General features: G+C 47.6%; 1 protein-coding gene and 1 pseudogene across 1 annotated transcript; one reads left to right on the top strand and one right to left on the bottom strand.

Moving 5' to 3' along the window:
• Positions 1-389: 389 nt before the first annotated feature.
• LOC122495068 lies at positions 390-3,158 on the bottom strand (annotated as a pseudogene).
• Positions 3,159-9,266: 6,108 nt separating this feature from the next.
• Positions 9,267-12,308, top strand: FFAR2 (free fatty acid receptor 2). The gene is made up of 2 exons (XM_043600733.1): positions 9,267-9,578; positions 10,569-12,308. The coding sequence occupies exon 2, from the start codon at positions 10,576-10,578 to the stop codon at positions 11,563-11,565; it is 990 nt and encodes a 329-aa protein (XP_043456668.1). The 5' UTR covers positions 9,267-9,578; positions 10,569-10,575; the 3' UTR covers positions 11,566-12,308.
• The last annotated feature ends 11,924 nt before the right edge of the window (positions 12,309-24,232 follow it).

The following is a 24,232-nucleotide window of genomic DNA, read 5'->3' as shown; positions in this document are numbered from 1 at the left end:
GGAATCCAAAAGGGGCAGGACTGAAGAATACTCCTGAGATGCTAGTTCTGGGCTGCACCTTCTTGTTCCTCCCCTTCAGTGGAACACCGGCACTGGGGATGTGGGGGGCAAGGCTGCAGAACTGGAGGACACTGCTTTTCTTTTTTAACTTTTTTAAAATTTACTTTGAGAGAGAGGCAGATCATAAGTGGGGGAGGGACAGAGAGAGGGGGAAACACAGAATCTGAAGCAGGCTCCGGGCTCCCAGCTGTCAGCACAGAGGCCGACGTGGGTCTTGAACTCATGACCCATAGATCACGACCTGAGCCGAAGTCGGACGCTTAACCAACTGAGCCACCCAGGCACTCCCTCATAGGCACACATTTTCAATTTTAAGGTGTTTATTTTATAAAAGTTTATATGGCAATACCAGAGACAGCACCAGAACAGGCACTTAATACACACTCACCGACAAGATTAAATACGTTAACAGAGAAATACGAACAAAACTGGATCAGCAATCAAGTTTAGAAGGCAATGAACTCTCCCAAAAGAAGGAAGACATTCAGTGTAAGAGTACAGAACACTTAGGGCAGGGAAAATCAAATCTACAGACTTAAAACCCATGGTAGAGTTAATGTTTGGGAGAAACTTAGAATTACAACTCCTTTCGTGATCTCCAACAGGATAGTGCAGATTCTCAGCATAACTAAGAAAACATCACTGATATCCTTTCCATTCACAATCGGGAGAGAAACCACTGTGCGCATGACAGGGTCACCTCCCAGGCTTCATGTATCACAAGAATTATCGTGTCTAGTGTGTGGGCTGCTGCTAATTCTTCTGTTTTAGCCACGCTCACTGAAAAACTCTTATTAAACTTCCTGCTAAAAGAGCAGCGACATCAACAGCTAGAGCCATTCCACGATAGAAAATCAGTTGCTTTGGGGCGCCTGGGTGGCGCAGTCGGGTAAGCGTCCGACTTCAGCTCAGGTCACCATCTCGCGGTCCGTGAGTTCGAGCCCCACGTCGGGCTCTGGGCTGATGGCTCGGAGCCTGGAGCCTGTTTCCGATTCTGTGTCTCCCTCTCTCTCTGCCCCTCCCCCATTCATGCTCTGTCTCTCTCTGTCCCAAAAATAAATAAAAAACGTTGAAAAAAAAAATTTAAAAAAAAAAAAAAAAAAAAGAAAATCAGTTGCTTCACTGTCAAAACATCCCCAACGGTGGCCACCGCATACCGGTTGTTTTCTTCTATTACCCTTAGCTGGGTCTGGCTCTCTGATCTGACGATATGATATCAGGTAATTTTTTTTTTTAAGTGAATTTTCAACGTTTATTTATTTTTTTGGGGACAGAGAGAGACAGAGCATGAACGGGGGAGGGGCAGAGAGAGAGGGAGACACAGAATCGGAAACAGGCTCCAGGCTCCGAGCCATCAGCCCAGAGCCCGACACGGGGCTCGAACTCACGGACCGCGAGATCGTGACCTGAGCTGAAGTCGGACGCTTACCCGACTGCGCCACCCAGGCGCCCCAATATGATATCAGGTAAAATCGCTCCATCGGTGACTTCTTTTTCCAACACAGGCAGATCTGTTGGTGTGGCGTGGTCTCTTTGATCCCTTTCACCCCAGCTCGAACCTGTGCCTGCTCTGCGACTCTCTTCCAGTTTGTCCTCCAGACGAGCACCAGACAGAAAAGGGCTTGAAAGAAGACACAGACTATCAATCCAGACCAGAGACCTATTATCCCAAGTTTTGCGGCAAACACCAGAGATACTCCGATGGGAAAACCAAACACATGATAACCGATGGCGTTCACGATAGCACCAATCTTCTGTTTTCCTATACCTCATAGGATTCCACCACAGGTGCCTGCAAGGGCATCAAATAGATGAAAGGGAGCAAAAATAGGCATCACTTGGCTCACAAGGTAAAATAATAGCTCTGTCTCTGGTAAATATATAGGCAATCACATCCTTCATCGCCGAAAGTAAAATGCCCACGACGAGAGTACAGACACCCGCACACAGGAGAACGGTGATGCTAGAGTCCCGAGCCTGCTCGGCATTCCCTGCCCCCAGAGCCTTGCCCACTCGGACACTGGCCACCACACCAAAGCCAAGGGGCACCCTGTAGGCTACAGAGGCCAGTTCGTAAATGATGGCCTGGGCCCCGAGCTCTGTCACGCTAATCAGTCCTGCAAGAAAGTTCCGATCTCAAAGGTCCACTATTCAGTGCACACCATGAACATACTGGGGACAGCCAGCTGGATGTAGGAGCCCCATTCTTGGAAACAGTCCCAAGTCCACCCTCTCCAGGTATTGATGTGGATTTTTTCCCACCACATGTACAGGAGGAGAGCACACAGGAGGAACTGGGAAGTGCTGTCTGCCCAGGCAGATCCTACCACTCCAAGGTCCAGGGCATAGAGCAGGAGGGCATTCATGCCCACACTGATCACATTTGCTGCAATCCCAGTGATCACCTGAGGCATGATGATGCCCTGACTTTGTAAATATCTTGTCTGCAGCTGAAACAGGAACGCTGTAGGAAGAGCACGAATGAAAATCATCACATAAATCTGGGCTATCCTGGAGACTTCGGGTTCTTGTTTTAAGAGCAGGAGGATACGGTCCGTATTGATGAAGATGGCCCAGCAAGGAAAGCAACACAGCATCAAGATAAGGATTCCTCTTTGGAGTGTGATTCCCCACGCGTTTTAGGTTCTTGCCTCTGAAGGACTGAGACATCAGCCTGTCACAAGCGGAGGCCAAGCCAGTTCCAACTGAAATCCCAATAACATTCACCACCGATACCGCAAGAGTAACAGCATCCAGCTCGACTTTGCCCAGATGCCCACGGAAGATGGAACTGACGACGCTAATCAGGAAGATCATCAACTGGGCCAGGAACACCGAGCCCGCGAGGGCCGCCAGAGCGGCTGCCTCCTGCCGCACGTCGGCTCCACAGGCAGCCGTGCCAGCGAGGGGCGTCGGGGGGGCTCGGTGCCTTCCCGGGGCGCGGCGGCAACGGCAGCTGCAGGGGGCTCCGTGCCGGCGCAGGGTGGAGGACTCTGCTCTTGACTTGAATCACGGGAAAGGCCGGACAAGCAGCATCTAAAAGATGACAGGGGCACCTGGGCGGCTGAGTCAGTCAAACATCTGACTCTTGATCTCAGTTCAGGTCATGATCTCATGGTACATGAGTTTGAGCCTCACGTCAGGTTCTGTGCTGACAGTGAGGAGCCTGCTTGGGATTCTCTCTCCCTCCCTCTCTCTGCCCCTCCCCCACTCACGCGCGTGCGTGCTCTCTCTCTCTCTCAAAATAAATAAATAAACATCAAAAAAAAAGATATTTAAAAGAGGGTGCAAGTGGGGAAGGGCACTACGCAAACCAATGGGGGGGGCGAAATGTGCCAGCACAGGACAGCAATGAGATCTCAAAGTCTACTTGGATCTACCGGTCTAGAATCATCTTCTTTCTCACTCCCCCGGAGAGCTCCATTTCTCTCTGGTGTCCTGTAGCTCTTCCCACAGTGTGATTTTATCTAAAGTTGCAGACCCCAAATCCACTGATCTCTGCCTGCACTGCCACATTCTCCTGAATGCCTGCCATCACCGGTCCTCCCCTGGGTGGCCCCGACCGCTTCTATTCTCTCTCCACTTCCGACGTCATCCCTCTGGAGACCATGCAGATCATTCCTCACACAGCAGCGCACACATCCTACATCTCATCACGTCACTCTCCTCTTACGGCCCACAAGTGACTTCCTACTGCTTACGGATGGAATCCCAAGTCCTTACTAACACCCGTCTGGTCATCCACGGTCACGGCTCTAGCTTACCATGCTCCAGTCACACCAACCTCTCTGCCTCCCTCCTCCACTGCCCATGAACGTGCGCGTACATGCGCGCGCGCGCGCACGCGCACACACACACACACACACACACACACACGCTTTCTGCCTTCCTGCACCATCTGCCAGCTCCCCCGCCCAGACCCCTCCTCTGCCGGAGTCTCACAGTGGCCAGCCCCAGAATCCGGCTCAACCTCTCAGGTGTCGGCTAACAGTAACTGCAGAGATGGCCTCCCCGAAGCCTCTGGCCAAGGAAGTCCCTGCCACGTGGTGACCACTGCCATCGCCCCGTTTCACTTCCTTCACAGTGTCTCTCTCTGCATAAAGACTCCCGTGGCACATATGCTCACAATCTCTATGCTCTAGCATGTAACCACCCTCCGGGAGTGTGAGACCGTGTTTATCTTTTTGACCCTGCGCTTGGCACAGATCCCACCACATCCTAGAGAGCAGGCACATTTTCGTTGAACGAATGAATGAAACAACAGCTCTTCATTTACCGTTAGTGCCTTCCCCTTCCCTTTTGAATATTTTATACCCATACCTCCCTCGTATTTGCTAAGCAGGATCTATGTCATAAAGACACATTAGCTTGAATTATCAATACTGGTGATGAGGAAAGATCCAGGCACCTTCCCGCAAAAGTAACGGGAGTGCCTTAATCTGCAAAAGAGCTCGCAAGTGATTCCCAGCTGGGATTTCTTATGACGGTCCCAGAAGAAGCTAAAATGAGGCAACTGCAAACAAGTAACTCAGAGCTTGTGAAAATGGATTTCTCTCCATTCCAATTCTTCCGCTTATCCATCCACACATCATCCAAGAAATAATTATCAAGTGTCCAATATGTGCCAGGCTCTATGCCAGACCCTGGGGATACAATGGTGAGAAAAACAGCCATGTCCCCTGCCTTCACGGATAGTTTCACAAGGGAGATGGACACTAAGCAAATCCTCACATGATAAACGTATTATAACAAACTGAGATACACATGTGCTGTGAAGGAATTGTAAAAGATGCTACGACGGCAACAAATAATTACAAAATAAAGTCTTAAAAATTCAACTTGTAAGAGCACCAAAAATAGCTAAGAATCAATGCAAGAAATGACGCGTAAAACCTCTCTGCTGAATACGCAGAAACACTGCTGAGAGAAATTCGACACCTAAAGAAATGGAGATATGTCATGTTTCCTCGATTGGCAGGCCCAGTGTGATTCCAATGTTGACAGTTCCAAATTGATCTATGCCTTCAACACAGTCCCAGTCAGAACTCCAGCAGGCTTTTTTTGTAGAAACTGATTTCTCTGGAAACGCAAATGACCTGGAAGAGCCCAAGCCATCTTAGAAAACAACATGAAGTTAGAGGACTTACACTTCCTGATTCCAAGGCTTCTTATAAAACTACAGTCATCGAGACGGTGGGAGATGGTAAAAGGAAAGACGTTAAGGATTGCTAGAACAGAAGAGAGGTTTAAGAAACAGACCCCCTCAGATACAATCAATTCGTTCTCAGTAAAGATACCGAGGAAATTCAACAGGATGTGGGGCTGGATAGGTAGGTAAGGATTTCTTAGAACATGAGAGCACAAAACATAAGGGGAAAACAAAATAAGCTAGACTTTGCCAAAATTCAAAATTGTTTTGTTCTTCAAGAGACCATTAAGAAAATGGAAACACAAGGCATACAGTGGGAAAAAATATAATACCCATAATCTAACAGATGACCAGTACCCGGAACATAAAAAAGAGGCACAACGTCAACAGTCATCAGGGAAAAGCGAATTAAAAACACAACGAGATACCAGGGCCTGCAATCAGAATGCCTAAAACTTAAGACTAACACCTATCAAGGGGCTGGTGATGCTGTGGAACAGCTGGAATGCCCATACATTGCTGGCAGGAATAACAATGGTACAGCCACTTTGGAAAACTGGCAGTTTCTTAAGAAGTTGAACAAGAAGTTGACCATATAGCCTAGCCAATATACTTCTAGGTATCTGCCCAAGAGAACTGAAAGTACATATTTGCACCAAGATCTAAACAACAATGTACATATAGCAGCTTTATTCACACTAGCCAAACACTGAAAAACAAAAAAATACTCAAATGTCTAGCAACAGGTCAATGGATAAATAAAATATGAAATATCCATGAAACAGAATACTATTCAGCAACAGTGCTCCGAGAACATGTACTAAGAGAATCTAACTGCACCTAGGAGGTCAGGGAGGGCTTTCTTAAGAAGGAAGCGGGCATCTGAAAGAAGGCTGGGGACTGACTGGGGAGGAGGACTGGGTCATAAGAAATAGAGCGCTGCAGGCAAAGGCTGGGTCATGAGCCCCCGGCAGAGGGAAGGTGGCACGTTTATGGAAGCGAGAGATGGTCTTGCAGAGACAGCAAGGAGAGAGAAGAGACATATGAGTTTAGGCTGGAAGTTGGCAAGGGCCATGCCGAGCAGGCCTTATAGGCCTTGTTAAGAGTTTTGACGTTGGGGCGCCTAAGTGGCTCAGCTGGCTGAGTGCCAGACTTCAGCTTAGGTCATGATCTTGCGGTTCGTGAGTTTGAGCCCCGGGTCAGGCTCTGTGCTGACAGCTCAGAGCCTGGAGGCTGCTTAGGATTCTGTGTCTTTCTCTCTCTCTCTCTGCCCTTCCCCATTTGTGCTTTGTCTCTTTCTCTCTCTCAAAAACAAACAAACATTAAAGAAATTTGTTTTAAAGAGTTTTGATGTTTATCCTCAAGGCAATAAGAAACCTCAGAAAGGATTTTAAACAAGAGGGTGATATAAGTGGCTTGATATTTTTAAAATATCCCACTAACTACAGTATGGAGAACTGACTGTCAGGATGTGAGTGGCTGGGAAGGAGCTGGTCATGGCCCCTGCCAACCTCCTGGTAATAGACTCCGGCTTACGCTGACATGGGACGATGGAGACGGAGAGAGACGGACGCCTTCAATGGGCTCTGAGAAGTGTGGGACTGCATTCAGGGGATAAGGAAGAAGACGGTGTTGAGACGGACTCCAAGATTATGGCTCAGGGGATGGAATGGGAAGAGATCCCATGCCCCAACAGGGAGAATGCTGGAAGAAGGCCTAACTTGTTGGGGAAGGTCAGCTCTGGACACACTCAATTTGAGATGCCTGGGAGACATTTGAATGACAGTGTCTCTCAGGCATTTGGACATGTGGATGTGAAGGCTCACAGAAGCCCTGGATAGAGATTCAAAACTGGCTTTTGTGAAGATGATAACCGACACTACAGAAATGCATGCAACAGGCCGAAGAGCTACACAGGACCAGGACGAGAGAGCGCCTGAGGCCAAGTCTTAAGGGACTCGAACATTTAGAGGACCATCAGGGAATGGTGGGCCGGTGAAGGAAACTAAGAAGTGACCTGAGCAAAGTCAGGGAAACCAGAAGAGCATAATATATGAGAATTCATGGAAAGAGAATGTTTCAAGAAGGCTATGGAAACTGTGTGGAAGGCTAATAAAATAGGAAGAAAATGTCCACTGAATTTAGTTGCATGGAGGTCACTGCCAATCGTAGGATGAGCAGGTCCTATGGAACAACAGAGGTATAACCCAGATTCGAGGGGATGGGGGAGGGCACTGATTGAGGAATAAGGAAGTAGAGAAAGTGATTATACATAAATTTTAGATAACGGGCCCAACTTCCTATTCTGAAAAGCTGGGCTGTAATAATGATGAAAGAAAGCTGAACTTGGGAGAGATTGTGAAAGACATGGTTTTTGTGAAAGCACAGTCCTTGAATTCGGCCTCAGAGGTTGCATTTCCTTTTCATGTGACATAGGTGGGTGTTGTGAGTCATGAGCCCCAAGTTTCCTTTATTTTGTTACCTTCATAACTACCCCAAACATGGAGGAGGGGATTCAGTGGGGCCTCGCCAACACAGGTGACAGGGTGCAGTGACATGAGAACAGGCACAGGCAGGGGACGGACGGGCCAAGGTAAAGCGGCAGTCCTACTCAACATCTGTGTTCAGGAAGTCTCTGCTTTGCCATTAAATCCAGATCCTCATGAATATTTATAGAAAATCATAAAAGCAAAATGATACAAATAAATTTGGGAGCAAGCACAGATGGCAAAACAGAGGCCCCTTCCCTACCTCAAGAGGAAAATAAGTTCTGGCTTGGTTTCCTCCGTGTGTGTATCTGGACAGGGCTTTGAAGAGCTTCTAGAGGGGCTACACAGACAGGGGGGTAGGGGATGAGGAACGGACAAGGGTGGCGCAGAGGTCAGGAGCAGCCCACAGGGAGAGGGAACACGTGGGGGGAAAGACACCGAGCCTGGGCACAGCTTCCCTGTAAAAGGGACATCAGGCCTCCTGAATCCCTGACACTCCCCCAAGTCAGACGGCATGTCGGTGGCCTCAGCCTCCGGATATTTTACCAAGTGGCTCAGTCGCTCGGACGCTGCCAGCAGGCTTCCACTCATGGGTACCCACTAAGTGCTAAGCACTGGCCCATCTGCTTTATAAGCTCATCCACGCCTTACAGAAATCCTGAGATGGAAGTATTCCCATCCACACTTGACTGAAAAGGAAGTTAAAGTTCAGAAATTTATCTGCCCCACCGGCACCCTGATGTTTACAGCAGCACTATCAACAATAGCCAAAGTATGGAAAGAGCCCAACTGTCCATCGATGCATGAATGGATAAAGAAGATGTGGGGTGTGTGTGTGTGTGTGTGTGTATACATATACACACAATGGAGTACTACTTGGCAATCCAAAAGAATGAAATCTTGCATTTGCAACTACGTGGATGGAACTAGAGGGTATTGTGCTAAGCGAAATTAGTCAGAAAGACAAATGTCGTATGACTTCACTCATATGAGGACTTTAAGATACAAAACAGATGAACATCAGGGAAGGGAAGCAAAAATAATATAAAAACAGGGAGGGAGACAAAACATAACAGACTCTTAAATACAGAGAACAAACAGCATTGCTGGAGGGGTTGAGGGAGGAGGGATGGGCTAAATGGGTAAGGGGCGCTAAGGAATCTACTCCTGAAATCATTGTTGCACTATATGCTAACTAACTCGGATGTAAATTAAAAAACAAATTAATTATTAAAAAAAAAAGAAATTTACCTGCCCCAAGGTCACAGTGGAGGGACTTGGGTTTGAGCCCACATCTGCATGACTCTAAATCCCACACTATTTCCACCAGAATAAGACGCAGGCTAGGCGAAACCAATCTGTCTCAATCAAGAGGGCAAAAGAGACCTGTTGTGGGCAGAGGACAGGAGACCATACAGGGGGAAAAAAATTGAAGAATGAAAGAACGTAGGAAACTTCTTTTCTGAAAATGAGAAGAATCACAGAAGAAATTGCCTAGAAAAGAGAAGATAAGATCATCTGACTTGAGAAATAGGAAAAATGCCTGGGATTGAAAAAAGAATTCAGGACCTAGGGACAGAGAATGTGGGTTTGGCAGGCAGAGTGAGGGTCTCTGGGGGGGCAGGGAACGAAGATGCTGGCGGCGGGTGCCCATCCTTCAGGTCTGAGAGGAGACAGTGCTCAATTACTGACCTTCCCCTCTCCAGTCACATGACTCATGCTAGTATAAAAGCTTTCTACCAGCAGGTTCCTTACAATTTTTTTTTCCTGTGTGAAATGGGCAGTAGCAGTGGCTAAAGCCCTGTTCCTCTTTCCCAGAAGCTTTCAGACTTTCCTTCAGGACTAATCCCAAGAAGCCACCTATCTGGACTGCAGACAAGGCAAGCAGCTAACCCAGTGCTTGTGCTATGGGCAGTGATGCCAGGATCTGGATTGGAGGGGGAGATGCTGGGGGGCTGACGCAAGTCTGTGAGGAACTGGAGACAGGAGCCAGTGTAGGTGGGATCAAGGAAACAGGCCGGGACATCAAGCCCAGAGAGGGAGGATGGAGGGGCTGGGCTGCATATGGGCAGCGAGGGTTATAAGCCAAATGGAAACTGAGTTGACCCCGTTAAGAGTTCTTCTGTTTATAGTCAAAACACCGGGCTCTGAAGCCAGTTGCTACCTGTGGGCTTTCCTAAACGTTCTCTAGAGTCTTTTAGGGGGCAAGCCCCAAAAGACAGTACTGGCTCACCCTTCCTCCCCTCTGTCCCTCCCTACATATCACTAGCTTCCCTTTTCCAATGCAGTCCCAGAGTCCGGTATAGGTCAGGAGAGGAAAAGGTGGAGCAGAATCTGTGTTCTGCAAAAGGAGAGGAAAATGAGGTAGGGAGATGGGCTGGGGGCCGGGCACCTGCTTCCTGGGCGTGTGGCAGGGTCCTGTGGCAAGCCGGCACTGGGTCTCAAGGCCTGGGTTTGTTTTCCTGGCATGGGTGCTCCTGACAGACGGCTCACAGCTCTCTCCCCGTGAGATGCCTTTGTGAGATGCCTTTCCCTCCGCAGGTCTCTGACTAAGGGACCCAAGGAAAGTTACGAACTGATAACAGTAACTTCCTGTATCTGTGAGGAGAGGAGAAAGCCAAGGGTTGGTCCCCCCCCAGAGACACATGATGGCGAACGTAATAACTCCTGCTTAATATCCCGCCCCAGGCAAAGTCAATAATTGCTCTGGGCTGTTCTGGCAGGTGGTGTAAGCAAAGCAGTGGTGGCAACAGAAAGGTCTGGCCTGGGAGGCAGAGTGCGGCAGGGAGGACGTCCGCGGCCTGAACCAGGCGAGGGTCCCTGGGCTGTGGTGGCACCTCCTGACCCTGCCTTTTTCCGTCCTCTTCCAGAGCAACCATGACAAACTGGCGCAGCTCCATCATCCTCACGGCCTACATCGTCATCTTCCTCACCGGTCTCCCTGCCAACCTCCTGGCCCTGCGGGCCTTCGTGGGGCGGGTCCGCCAGCCTCACCCTGCGCCCGTCCACATCCTCCTGCTCAGCCTGACGCTGGCGGACCTCCTGCTGCTGCTGCTGCTGCCCTTCAAGATGGTTGAGGCCGCCTATAACTTCCGCTGGTATCTGCCCGAGCTGCTCTGCGCCCTCACGGGTTTCGGCTTCTACAGCAGCATCTACTGCAGCACGTGGCTCCTGGCGGGCATCAGCATCGAGCGCTACCTGGGAGTGGCTTTCCCCGTGCAGTACAAGCTGTCCCGCAAGCCTGTGTACGGAGTGATTGCTGCCGTGGTCGCCTGGGTCATGTCCTTTGGTCACTGCACCATCGTGATCATCGGTCAGTACTTGAACTCAACCCAGCAGACCGCAAACACGAATGGAATCACTTGCTATGAGAACTTCACCGAAACGCAGCTGAACGTGGTGCTTCCGGTGCGGCTGGAGCTGTGCCTCTTCCTCTTCTTCGTCCCCATGGTGATCACCATCTTCTGCTACTGGCGCTTCGTGTGGATCATGCTCACCCAGCCCCACGTGGGGGCCCAGAGGCGGCGCAGAGCTGTGGGGCTGGCTGTTGTGACCCTCCTTAATTTCCTGGTGTGCTTCGGGCCTTACAACATATCCCACCTGGTGGGGTATTACACGAAGAAAAGCCCCCCGTGGCGGGTCGAAGCCGTGGTGTTCAGTTCTCTCAATGCCAGTCTGGACCCCCTGCTCTTCTACTTCTCTTCATCGGCTGTGCGCAGAGCCTTTGGAAAAGGGCTGCAGATACTGCGACATCAGGGCTCCTCCCTGTTGGGACGCAAAGGCAGAGAGACAGCGGAGGGGGCGAGTGGGGACAGGGGTGTGAGTCAAGCCGAGGGAGCACCGAGTTCCGACTTCACTACAGACTAGGGGGATCCTGGACCTTTGGAGGCACTCTGGGTTACCTAAGAATTGAGCAGGCTGGGAGAGTGGGAGCACGGGTCAGGAATCCTCAGCCCCGATCCACTACTGGGGCTGTGAAAACCTCTCTCAGCAGCTTGGTGTCCCCTCCTGACTGAAGTTTCCAGCCCAAAGGAGCACAGCTCTGTGACAAAAAGAAGAAATGGTTAGGCACAGAAGCACCATCAGACCAGGGTTTCGGAAGCAACGTAGCTAATACAAATCCAGTCCCTGTGACGTAGCCGGCAGCTGGGGATGACCGGGCTCAAGCGGAGTCCTTCAAGCAATCTTGCTATAAGCTTTGAACAACACCTAGACGCCGGTCTAGCTGTGGATACCGGAAAGAAGCCAACGGGAAAGAGGTGGATGAGAATACCAAATGAGGTCAAAGAAGACTCAGGAAGGTTATAAGCCAAGGGGGGGTGGGGATTAAGAGGGAGGACTGGAGACTCCGGCCTCTGATGATCTAGGTTTGCACTGTATCTATCGCTTCCACTTGCTGCTTTGTAAGTATGCTCCAGTCGCCTTCGTGTGTGTATCTTGTCTCCCTGCGTCAAACCTGCCGGAGGTCTGGGTCTTGTCTTCCCCGTCCGTGGCACCCCACACGGGTCAGGACGCAGCCTGGCACCCATCAGTCAGAGGTCAACACCGGCGAGCCCAGGAGCAGACAACCTGGCCTGGCAGACTGAAAATAAAGACGGTAAAACTCTGCAGCGAGTGTCCACAGTTTTTGTACTTTTCTGCAAGGCTGGGGTGGGCAAAAATGCGATGAAGAAGCGCAGTCAGCAGCACGGGGGGAAGGGGATGCATGGGAAACCACAGAAATGGCTGAAGGTCAGGATGTAATGAGTAGAGTGACTGTCGGGGCTGGTGGGATCCCGTTTTAGATTTGGTGAATGGAGACGGGACCTAGAAAGAGGATGTGAGGTGAATCCTGACTTCATGTTGTCAGCTGCATCTCAGGGGCCTAAAACGCATAACCCTCCGGCTTAGAAGCCTGCAGAGTTTTCCTAGTGTCACGAGTTCTCCTCCAGCAACTCCTATCCTATCATTCCATTACCTACTTTGTATCCTCTCTCCCTGCCCAATCCCACCTTCCTAACTCATCTCTCCCCAAGAAGGAGCCCTGGCCCACTGTCTCTGGTTAACTGATCCCAGCCCCAGCCTGGCGGTCGGCACCAGAGGCTCTACATCAGAACTGTACGAAGAGGTACAAAAATAGTACACGCCCCCCCAGTCCCCCACCCCATGCCAAGCTCCTGACTCTTTGAGGGTGGGGCAGCGGATGAGCCTTTAAAAGCCCCCCAGTGATTACTCTAGGCAGCTCGGGAAAGGAATCCCTGGCCTCACTCAGGGGCCCAATCTGTCCAAGAAAATATTCTTCAGAGAGACCCTTCCTATTTGTAAGTCCCTCTCGCCACAACTCCATACTCCCTCATCTTCTGATTGCTTACTTTTCCCAGTTATAAAACCCCACTCAAAATTCACTTTCTCCAGAAAGACTTCCCTTCTAATTCCCACCCAAGTGAGCTCCATTTCTGTTTTCCTTCCTCAAACACCACTGGACTGCTGTAAAAGCCCCAGCTTCACGGTCGTTTCTAAGCTGTCCTTGGGCAAGTCCTGACCTCTAGCCTCCCTTTCCAAACCATAATCGTGAGGATGATGTATGCCTCCCAGGGTTATTCTGAAATTCCAGTGAGACTGTGTATATAAAGTTGCTGAGAAATTTTACAGTATCACCTAGCTCTAAGAGACCAAACAAAACGAAACACCAATATGCCCCAACTTAAAAGAAATAAGGTAGGTAAAAATTAGAAATGATGGAAATCGTATATTAGGTAACCATATAGGATGATTATCAGTAATGTGTGAGAAAAAAAATCTGGGATTTTTTCTGCTGACTGTACATCTGGGATGTATTACACCTTCCGAAAAAGCTTATTTGATTTGGGGAGGCATTAAAAGAAATAGAGTCTAAACAAGCCAAGACTAATCCCATTTCACTGAGGTCTTAATCAGTAGCATGTTCAGCACCTGAGCTACACATTATTTTTTTAAGACATTAGCTCAGGAGTGCCTGGCTGGCTCAGTCAGTAGAGCATGAGACTCTTGATCTTGGGGTCGTGAGTTTGAGCCCCATGTTGGGTATACAGATTACTTAAAAATAAAATCTTTAAAAAAAAAAAAAAAAGACACTAACTCAGGGAATCAAGCCCAGAAGAATTAACCAAAATGTTTTGGAGAGTTGAAACCCTATGACGGTGATGACTGAATAAATGCCAGCCACTATTCCAGAGAAGTAGCCTAAGATGATGGAGGGAATTTTCGAAGGTCAACAAGTGAAAGAGAGTTTAAATCCAGGTCTGCCTTTCTCCAAAGCACCTGCTTTTTCGTTGACTCAAGAGAAGCAAGTAAGAGAATGTTGGATATGTGGCTGAACCAAGGTGAGGTCCAGCTCATGGAAGACACATTCTGTGTAGCTCACGGGGGAAGAACAAGTATCACAGGCAGAAGAAGCAGGGAGCTGCATCTCAAACAGTCAGGGCTGTTTAAAATGGAACTGAGCTAGGGATGCCTGGGTGGCTCAGTTGGTTAAGCATCTGACTTCGGCTCAGGTTATGATCTCACAGTTCATTAAGTTCAAGCCCCATGTCAGGCTCTGTGCTGACAGCTCAGAGCCTGGAGCCTGCTTTGGATTCTGTGTCTTCCTCTCTCTCTGCTCTTTCCTCATTCATATGCTTGTGCTCTCTCTCTCTCTCTCAAAAATAAACACTTAAAAAAAAAATTTTTTAATGGAACTGAGCTAACTCAACAAGGTAGTCACCCCCCAGTTCCGGAAATACTGAAGTGGAAAACAGAAAATACCTATCCTGGAATATTGAGGAAACAGACACACCTGGTAAGAGCTGAACCAGTTAAGTGTCAAACCCTTTCCTGCTCAGAGATTCCCAGGGTTTCAGACACATGGCTGCGCTTGCCAATCACAGAAGCGCAAGAAAATCTCTGGTCTGAGATTTTCATGGTGAACCTTTTGCTGCTCACTAACACGTCTTTGATCTGCATGAAGTCATATGATATATAGCACATTTCTTCCCTGGGAAATTAATAGCTCATTTGTCCAACAAATATGTATGGGTTACCTACTAGAAGCCAGATACTACTTTTCCAAGGGCTGGAGATGCAGAGTGTATAAGAGACAAGGTACCTGACCTCTCGGGGCTTCCATTCCAGTGGGGAAAAACAGTCAATAAGCAAGTAAACACATAAGCAAGGAAATTTCAAAATGTGCAACTGGTTTTTACAACTGGACTAAAATAGAAACGTGGGGGAAAGTACAATGAGAGGTTAAGGGAGTTTCGAAGATTCTCCTGAGTCAGTGATATTCAGCTGAGAACTGAATGATGAGAAGGAGTTGCCATACAAAGGCCCATGGGAAGAACATTCTAGAAATAGGAACTGCTGATGCAAAGGGAGGGAGGAGGGAGAAAACCTTAGCTTCTCAAAGGCTGAAAGAGGGCCAGTGTGGGGCTAGAGCAATGCTCTGCAAACGTAAGCATGGAGAGTTTGCTAAAGCACAGATTACTGTCCTCCCTCCCCACAGTTGCAGAATCAGTAGGTCTGGGATGGGACCCAAGAATCTACCTCGAACAGTCCCAGGTGATACTGACGCTGGTGGTCAGTGACCACTTTTTGAGAACCACTGGGCTGGCATACAGCGACCTGGGGAGAGAGCCATACAAGATGAAGCCGAGGAGGTCAGCAGGGACAAGACCACGCCAATCTTTTAGGCCACAAATAGTCTGAATTTATTCTAAGAGCTTTGGAGACCATTCAAAGGTTCTAAGCAAAAAGGCAGAATGGCCCGATTTCCATTTTAAGACAATCACTCTGATATCTGTGCCTACCACTGAAGGGAGATGGTTGTTAGGAACAAGGAGATAACGCACAGGACAGATCTAAGAACCGTAACATACTACAGCGAGCATGCGGGGTTTTCACCCGACTGGTAGCTCCCTGAAAGTGGGGGCTGTGCCTTCTACCATTAGAACTGTCCAAGGACCAAATAGCCAGGAGGAGGCCCCCATAAGTTATCATGCATCCACCTGACAAATGCGTGCGCCTCATGTGTGCTAGAAAATGTTTAAAACAACTAGGTTGGGGGATTTGTTGGCAGTGGAGTGGGTAAGAGCAGGGTGGAGGACGGTGAAGCCCTGATTTGTAGCACTTGCCAACTTCCGTTGGGCCGATTTCTACCAACATGGAGATGCCGAACGCGGGTCTGGCAAGTGATGTCAATGAGCAGTTCTTGCAAGCACATCACTGGATATACCTCCCGGCACATATGCTCAACTGGCAGACAGATCACGTCCTATTTGAGAAAACAATCTCTCTCCCTGGCTACATATAGTACAGGGCTCTGGCACAGGGACTTCTCAATAATAAACACTAGCTGAATGTGGCTGGCTGGGCCCGATCCAAGAGGATCCGGGTGGCTAGTTAGATTGTGAGACTCCCGAGTCCCCTGTAGGATGACAGATGGGTAAACAGAAATATTAGTGCCCGGTTAATGAATAACACAGACAGCAGCCTAGAGCCGCTACCAGGAAACCAGGGTGGAGGGAGCTGGCTCAGCCTGACCAGGGGGCCCGACCAGCAGGAAAAGGGAACCTGGCATCAACTATTTCACTTCCTCTTTCTGGAAAAGACGCCGTTGTGCCCCTTCCTCAGAAATTCTCATCTGACCAGAGCCAGAGCTGTAGGATTTTGTGGTGATCACCGTGGTCCAAGGGAGCAGGGGAGCGCGGCTGGGAGGGTCTGAAGGAAAACACAGCCAAGATGCCACAACTGCCTTCAATTCGCCTGCCCCTTGGCTCCAGGTTGTTGTCAGTTCTCCTTTTTATCAGCTTTCTCTACCTCCTGTGGTTAAGTACTTCTGCCCCATTTTTTTTCATTATTTTTCTCTAGTCACAGGAAATGAGGACATTTCTCATCTACAAATTGCACATGCAACCAGGAAATTGGGCCAAAGATCTCTAAGTCCGCCGCGGTGCCTGCCCAGTAACCCACTTGGCAAAAATTTGAAGGTCTGCAGAGATAGGAGATGGGAGGTCCGGTGAAGGGGGGGGGGGGGGAGGGGCCGGGGGCCACGGTGAGCCGTCCACCAGCAGCTTACCCAAGCCCTGGTATAGTCTCAGGCTCCTTCTCTCCAGCCACTCTCCCCTGGCATCTGGCAGGCCGAACTACAATCAGCCTCAAGGAGACGGTGTTAGGAAAGTAAATATACTACTTTCAAATCTAGATGTTTGAAAAAGCCGATATGCAGGTACAGTAGTCTAGAGTCTCTAAAGTGCCACAGCAGACATTACATCATTCGGCTTTCCGTGGGTGTAGGCATTTGTTGATCCACAAGCGTTTACCGAGGCTTACTATGTGCTCGGGCCCTGTTCCAGGTGCTAAAAACACAGCAGTGAATGAGGATGAGATCCCTGACCTCATGCAGCTCATATTCCAGTGGGAGAGCAGACAGGAAAACCAATAAACAGATACTTGGGGGCAGTGCTAAGATCTGTGAAGACACTAAGACAGAGTCAGGGGACTAGGTGGCTACTTTTGAATGAGTGGCTTGGAAAGGCCTCTTGAAAGTGACATCTGAGGGACACCTGAGTGGCTCAGCTGGTTAAGTGTCTGACTCTTGATTTTGGTTCAGGTCATGGCTCACGGTTTATGAGATCGAGCCCCACATCAAGCTCCATGCTGGGTATGGAGTCTGCTTAAGATTCATTCTCTTTCTCCCTCTCTCACTCTCTCCCTCTGCCTCTACCCCACTCGCACACTAGCATGCATGCTCTCTCAAAATAAAATAAAATTAAGTTAAGTTAAAAAAAGAGAGAGACATTTGAGTTGCAACCAGAATGGAAAGAAGGAATCATGCATACCAAGAATTGGCAGGGGAAACGGGGAGAAGGCAACAGAGGGGGAACCTTCCAAGCAAAGGGTTCAAAGCAGGTGCAAGGCTTGAACAAGCCAAACTTGCACAAAAGAAAAAGGCCAGGGTTGGGGTGCCTGGGTGGCTCAGTCGGTTAAGCGGCCGACTTCGGCTCAGGTCATGATGAGTTCGAGCCCCGCGTCGGGCTCTGGGCTGATGGCTCAGAGCCTGCAGCATGCTTCCGATTCTGTGTCTCCCTCTCTCTCTGCCCCTCTCCCGTTCATGCTCTGTCTCTCTCTGTCTCAAAAATAAATAAAACGTTAAAAAAAATTTTTTTTTAATAAAGAAAAGGCCAGGGTGACTGGAGCTCAGTGGTGGCTAGAAGATCAAGAAAGGGTCAGATCATAGGCGTTCTCGAAGGTTTAGGATAAGAAGCACAGCAGATACCTTCCACCTACTTAACAAGAAGAGCTGAGGCCCAGAGCTTTTTAAAGTGCCATGTGCCAACCCTCATCAGAATGGTTTTCTGACCCCAGACTCCCTCTCAAAAGGAGCCGCACACGCTCTTCATTCTCTCAACCTGACACCTCATTGCAGAAGAGAAAGGTGGGCAGAAACGTGATTCATGCTGCAGGCAGCTTTGGGGTACAGAAAGTTGGGGAGGGAGGGAGATATTGGCAAGGTGCTGCGGAAAGAAAGGAACCAGAGGTGGAACAAGACAAATGAAATTGAAGTCACAGACAGGCTGACATTTGCTCACAGGACTTTTTCCTCGACCCGCTCCAGAAGTGCCTGCCTCCCTCTCATACGCTCACTCGCATTACCCCGAGTTACTGACTTTACTGCACTGGGCACGACCTGATCGCATCTATTGTTGTCTTACTTCTTAGTTTTTTGAAAGATACACAGGCACATGCTTTAATGAGTCAAATGGTTTGCTGCAAAAAAACAGCATCCCTCACCTTTCGCCCCACCCAGGACATTTACCTCTTCCTGGAGGCCATGGCTTTCACCTCCTTTCAACTAATCACAAATCCCTCACATCTTAAAGGAACTTGCTTACTTTACTATACTTCTTTTTTTAACATCAGGTTTGATCTGTTAACTTCCCCCGATGGCAGATGAAGATTTAACTCTCTCCAATACATGAACACACACACACCTCCCTACTCAGTATCCCAATTACATCATAACTGTGTTACAATACTCAACGCTCACATTACTGTGACTATGTAAATAGTGGAGTTCTATAGTACGCGATCATTATTCTTCTACTCTGAACACGTTTTCCCATCCTGTAGAATTAATAATTGCCTTATTTTTCATTTGCTTGCTTTTCTATATACCCAAACTCTTTGCCAATGGTCTTCTTTCTCTCCTTCCGAGAACTTCGGTGGTATTAGCAAGATATGGATTTCATTTTCTTGAAGAAATCTCTCCCAGAACTTTCTGACCTGCTCCCGTCTGGATGGGTGGCAATTTTTGCCAGGTGTACAGCCGGCCCCTGGATGCTCTTGAGAGGCTTTTTGCTTCTCTGCTCTAGTTTCTCTTCCTCGGTTTATGTCCTCTAACAGCTTCTTAGAAAGTAAATGTTTTTGGGCGCCTGGGTGGCGCAGTCAGTTAAGCGGCCGACTTCAGCCAGGTCACGATCTCGCACTCCGTGAGTTCGAGCCCCGCGTCAGGCTCTGGGCTGATGGCTCAGAGCCTGGAGCCTGTTTCCGATTCTGTGTCTCCCTCTCTCTCTGCCCCTCCCCCATTCATGCTCTGTCTCTCTCTGTCCCAAAAAAAATAAATAAACGTTGAAAAATAAATAAATAAATAAATAAAAGTAAAAAAAAAAAAAAAAGAAAGTAAATGTTTTGAGGAGAGCCTGGGTGGCTCAGTTGGTTAAGCGTCCAACTTTGGCTCGGGTCATGATCTCACGATTTATGAGTTTGAGCCCTGTGTCGGGCTCAGTGCTGACAGCTCGGAGCCTGGAGCCCTGCTTCGGATTCTGTGTCTCCCTCTCTTGCTGCCCTGCCCCCGCTCGTGCTCTGTCCCTCTCAAAAATAAATAAAACATTTAAAAAAAAATTTTTTAAAGGAAGTAAACGTTTTGGGACTCTGCACGTCAGAAATTACTCTACCTTTGTGCTTCATTGGTAAGGATGACGTGGGAATTCTAGATTGGAAATAATTTTTGTTCAGAATTTTCAAGGCATCACGATACTGCCTTCTAGCTTCTGGTCTTATTGAAAATTCCCAATTCCTTGATCCCTTGTTTGTGGCCTTTGCCTCACTGGAAACCTCTAGGGCCTTATGCTTCTCACAAGTGTTTTAAAATTTCATCCTTTTGTGCAGGCACTCAATGGGCTCTTTTCATCTGCAAAATAATATCCTTCCGTTTGGGGAATTTCTCTTAACACATTTTGTGATTATTTCCTTGCCTTCATTTTCTCTCTTCTCTCTTCATGGCACTCCTATTATTTGGGGCATACTGGACCTCCTAGACTGGCCCACTAATCTTCCCTTCTCTCCTATTTACCATCTCTCCACTTTTTTGCTCTACCCTCAGTGAGATTTCTTCAAGTTTATCTTCCAGTCCTTCTATTTAATCTTTCCTTTTTGCTATCCGTTTTCACTTCCAAGCATTCTCTTTTATTCTTGATCTTGTTTCATGGTTGTAATATCCACTCTGATCTTTTTGAGGAATTTTCGTCTCCCTGCTCTAAGGTGCCTAGTTGGCATGGGTCTCTATTCCTTTATCTTACAAGTTTTCATCAGCTATCTGGTAATTCTTGCTTATCTTAAAGGGAAAGAAAGGAACTAAATTTTTTGAGGTATATGAAAAGTACAAAAAGTTAATATGACATGATTCCAGGGTGTGCTTTAAAAACAGAAAAGAGGGGCGCCTGGGTGGCTCAGTCGGTTGAGCGTCCGACTTCAGCTCAGGTCATGATCTCACAGTACGTGGGTTCGAGCCCCGCATCAGGCTGTGTGCTGACCTCTTGCTCAGAGCCTGGAGCCTGCTTCCGATTCTGTGTCTCCTTCTCTCTCTGCCCCTCCCCTGCTCACGCTGTGTCTCACTCTGTTTCTCAAAAATAAATAAATGTAAAATAAATAAATAAATAAATAAACAAACAAACAAACAAATAAAAACAGAAAAGAAAGGAGCACCTAGGTGGCTCAGTCAATTAAGCAAGGTCCGACTATTGACCTCAGCTCAGGTCTTGATCTCAGGGTTGTGAGTCCATACCCTGCATTGGGCTCTGCACTAGGTGTGAAGCCTACTAAAAACACACACAGAAAAAAGGGAAGGGGAGGGAAGAGAAGGGGAGAGGAGGGGAGGGAAGGGAAGGAAAAGAAAGGAAAGGAAAGGAAAGGAAAGGAAAGGAAAGGAAAGGAAAGGAAAGGAAAGGAAAAGAGAAAAGAAGAAGAATGGAAGAAGCCACTATGGTAAAATCTCAAAAACTGTTGAATCTGGGTGATGGATAAATTAGGTTCTATTGTACTCTTCCCTCTACTTATGATGTTCGAAAACAGTCAAAGTACCAATGTAGTTGTTGATGGGATTTGGTTCCTTAAGGGCTGTGAAACTGAGGGCCTCTGTTCCTCACTGGCTGTGGGCTGGAGGTCTCCCTCAGTTCCTTACCATGTGGGCCTCTCCACAGAGCAGCTGGCTTCCACCATAGAAAACAAGCAAGAAAGCAAGAGAAGACAAGACAGAAAGCAGCCTTCTTATTAACCTAATCATCAACATGATCTTCTGCCATTTTCTACTCAGCCCATTCTCAAAGGGAGAGAGAATTACCCAAGAGTGAATACCACAGGGTGAGATCACTGGGGCCATCTTGGAGGCTGCCTTCCACAGATACTAAATAACGAATGGAAGTTGTGAGCACATGAATTAGGCTTCACTGTAGGATGATTCTGCTGGGTCATCCAGTTGGGGAACTTCCAATGTCAACTTAGGGTTTTTCTTCTTGGGCTGATCAAATTTCCCAGAAAAACAAACGAGCCTTCTAATCTCCTTCCTGGAGGATGAAAGTTGGACTATCAGTCAGTTAGAAGCCAAATAGAGAAGAGGGCATCCATCATTCCTTTAATCTCCTTTTGACATGCTGGTACCTCTTCCAAGTATGTCTGGTGTCCCAGGTTCCAAAGATCCTCTGTATTATCCTCTCCAGAGAATAAACTGTAGGTCTTTTCCTGGGTGAGGGGCAGTTACCTCATATCAGAGAACTGAGGAGGAAATCTGGAGATTTTTTTTCATAAATTTTCAACCAGTCTCCCTGACATTAGTGTGCTTTCACCTTCATTTCCAGAGGTACCTGCTGCTATTCATTCATGAGCTTTATGCGGACTGTGCAGTAAAAACGTGGTCGAGTCCTGGATTTTCCCACTAGTGGCTTAGGATTCAACTTCCACGAGTCTACTACATTTCCAGTTACCACTCATTCATCTGCTTTCCAGCTTCCAAACCTTTGTTGGCATTACATCCTCTATTGTTCTCCCTGCCCTTATGGCTTTAGAGCCTTTCTAAAAGATCCCCTTACTGTCTTTGTAGTGTGATTTCAGGAGGGAGCCAAAGGGGCTGTATGTGCTCAATCCACCATCATTAGCCTCAGGTACTTCTTTACTATTATTTGTTTACTTGTTTGTTGTCTGTCTCCCCTCTTGAATGTAAGTTCTAGGAGAACTTGTCTATTTCATTCACCTATGCATCCCCAGAACCACTGACACAGGTAGGTGGTTCAACAAATGACTGAATCAATTTGCCAAAGAAGGAATCTTGCTACTCTCTATCAAAAAGTTGGTAGCAGACCCATGGCTCCTGGTTCCCCATCCAGCGCCCTTCCTGCCACAGCATGTGTGGGATGTAAGTCATTTTGCTAACTAATGATAGCTAACAGGTTATATAAAGTGCTTTACATGTTATAAGGTGGTTTCAGAATGTTATCTCACTTGATCTTGACCATAGCCCAAGCCAGATAGAAAAAGGATTATCACTGGCCCTAATATAGTTATGACCCTTGCCAAGAACTATCCTACGCCAAAGAAATCACCAACCTTGTTCCTGACCTTTCACCTTGTGCCCACTGCCATTCGTCTGGCCCTTTCCATAATTTCCTCTGCAAGTGGAACTCTTAAGGCCTGTCTTCTCTCAAGGAAATGGTCCTCAAAGACCAGAACCAGTTCCCTCATAAAGAAGGGAACAGGTACACACATGGGTAAGTAATTCAAGGGCTTCTGAGCAAAAAGGATGTCTGAGTTTTGTGACAGCATTAGAGCAGAAGAAAAGAAAAGTGGGACTCTCCAAATTCCTAGAGCATAGAGAAGAGGTTGGTACCGGGAGTGTGCTTATATTGCAGAAGGAGAGGGAAGAAGTCCCAGAATTAAAGAGCAGTATAGGTATGGTGGGGAAAGAGTGGGATGGAAATAACCATCTACCATAACCAGCAGACTCTCATAAAATTAAAATAAAGTTTAAATAAAATAAAATAAAATAAAATAATTAAAATAAAATAATTAAAATAAAATAAAATAAAATAAAATAAAATAAAATAAAATAAAAAGTGGGGAGCCTGGGTGGCTCAGTCGGTTGACCGTCCAACTTTGGCTCAGGTCATCATCTCGCCATTCCCAAGTTTGAGCCCTGTGCCAGGCTCTGTGCCGACATCTCAGAGCCTGAAGCCTGTTTCAGATTCTCTGTCTCCCTCTCTCTCTGCCTTCTCCTGCTCATGCACTGTCTGTCTCAAAAATAAACAAACATTAAAAAAAAAAAAAAAGGAATGAAAATCTATAACATAATCACAAAGCCAGTTAGAAAATACTCCAGACAGCAGGTCTCATAACACAATGACATCAAGATCTTGAGATCAGATCGAGACTGGCTTGGACTCTGAAGAATCTGAACTCTGCCTGAGGACCCCAGGGAAAAGTGAAAGCAGGTACAAGGGCCCCTTGAGGGAAACACGACACAACCTCAGAAGGCCACACCATGTCCCAAAGGCACAGGGCACAGAGGTAAGAGGCTGTAAAGAACCCCTCACTTCCCCTGTGCTAGATGTCGTCCTCTTTTGGAAAGTGCCTGCCATCTCCTGGGTGCATAAGGTTACTACCTACCTCCAGAGCCCGGGAGAGCCCTGGCACCACAGAGGCTGTGGCCTTGCTAATGACTCACAGGCAGGCAGGCAGGCAGGCATCTCTCAAAAGCAGAAGTTTAGGGACGAGGAGTTGCTAAGCCTGTGACTAATCAAGTCTTGGTGTGGAAAGAGGTGCAAGGCACCTTATTAAGCTACAAAAGCAGTTGCAGGAGAGTGCACAGCAAACGGCATTATCTAGGATCTTTAAAATAAATATACAGGTATACCTCAGAGATGCTTTTGCTTGAGTTCCAGACCACCGCAATAAAGGACGTCAAATGAATTTTTTGGCTTCCCAGTCTATTTAAAGGAATACTGTAAGTTTATTAAGTGTGCAATAGCATTATGTCTTAAAAAAAAAAAAAAGCAATGTACATATCTTCATTAAAACCTACTGTGTTGCTAAAAAACGCTAACCGTCATCTGAGCTTTTAGTGAGTCATCATCACCGATCACGGGTCACCATAACAAATATAATAATAAAGAAAACGTTTGAAATATTGCAAGAAATACCAAAATGTGACACAGAGACACAAAGTCTGCACGTGCTGTTGGAAAAATGGCGCCGATGGACTTGCTCGACACAG

This window comes from Prionailurus bengalensis, chromosome E2 (assembly GCF_016509475.1).
Source record: "Prionailurus bengalensis isolate Pbe53 chromosome E2, Fcat_Pben_1.1_paternal_pri, whole genome shotgun sequence".
NCBI classification, from domain to species: Eukaryota; Metazoa; Chordata; class Mammalia; order Carnivora; family Felidae; genus Prionailurus; species Prionailurus bengalensis.
This window is presented reverse-complemented; position numbering and strand designations above follow the sequence as displayed.

What these genes read in the sequence shown, in the direction of transcription:
- FFAR2 (XM_043600733.1), top strand. Translation starts at nt 10,576, where the DNA reads ATGACAAACTGGCGCAGCTCCATCATCCTCACGGCCTACATCGTCATC.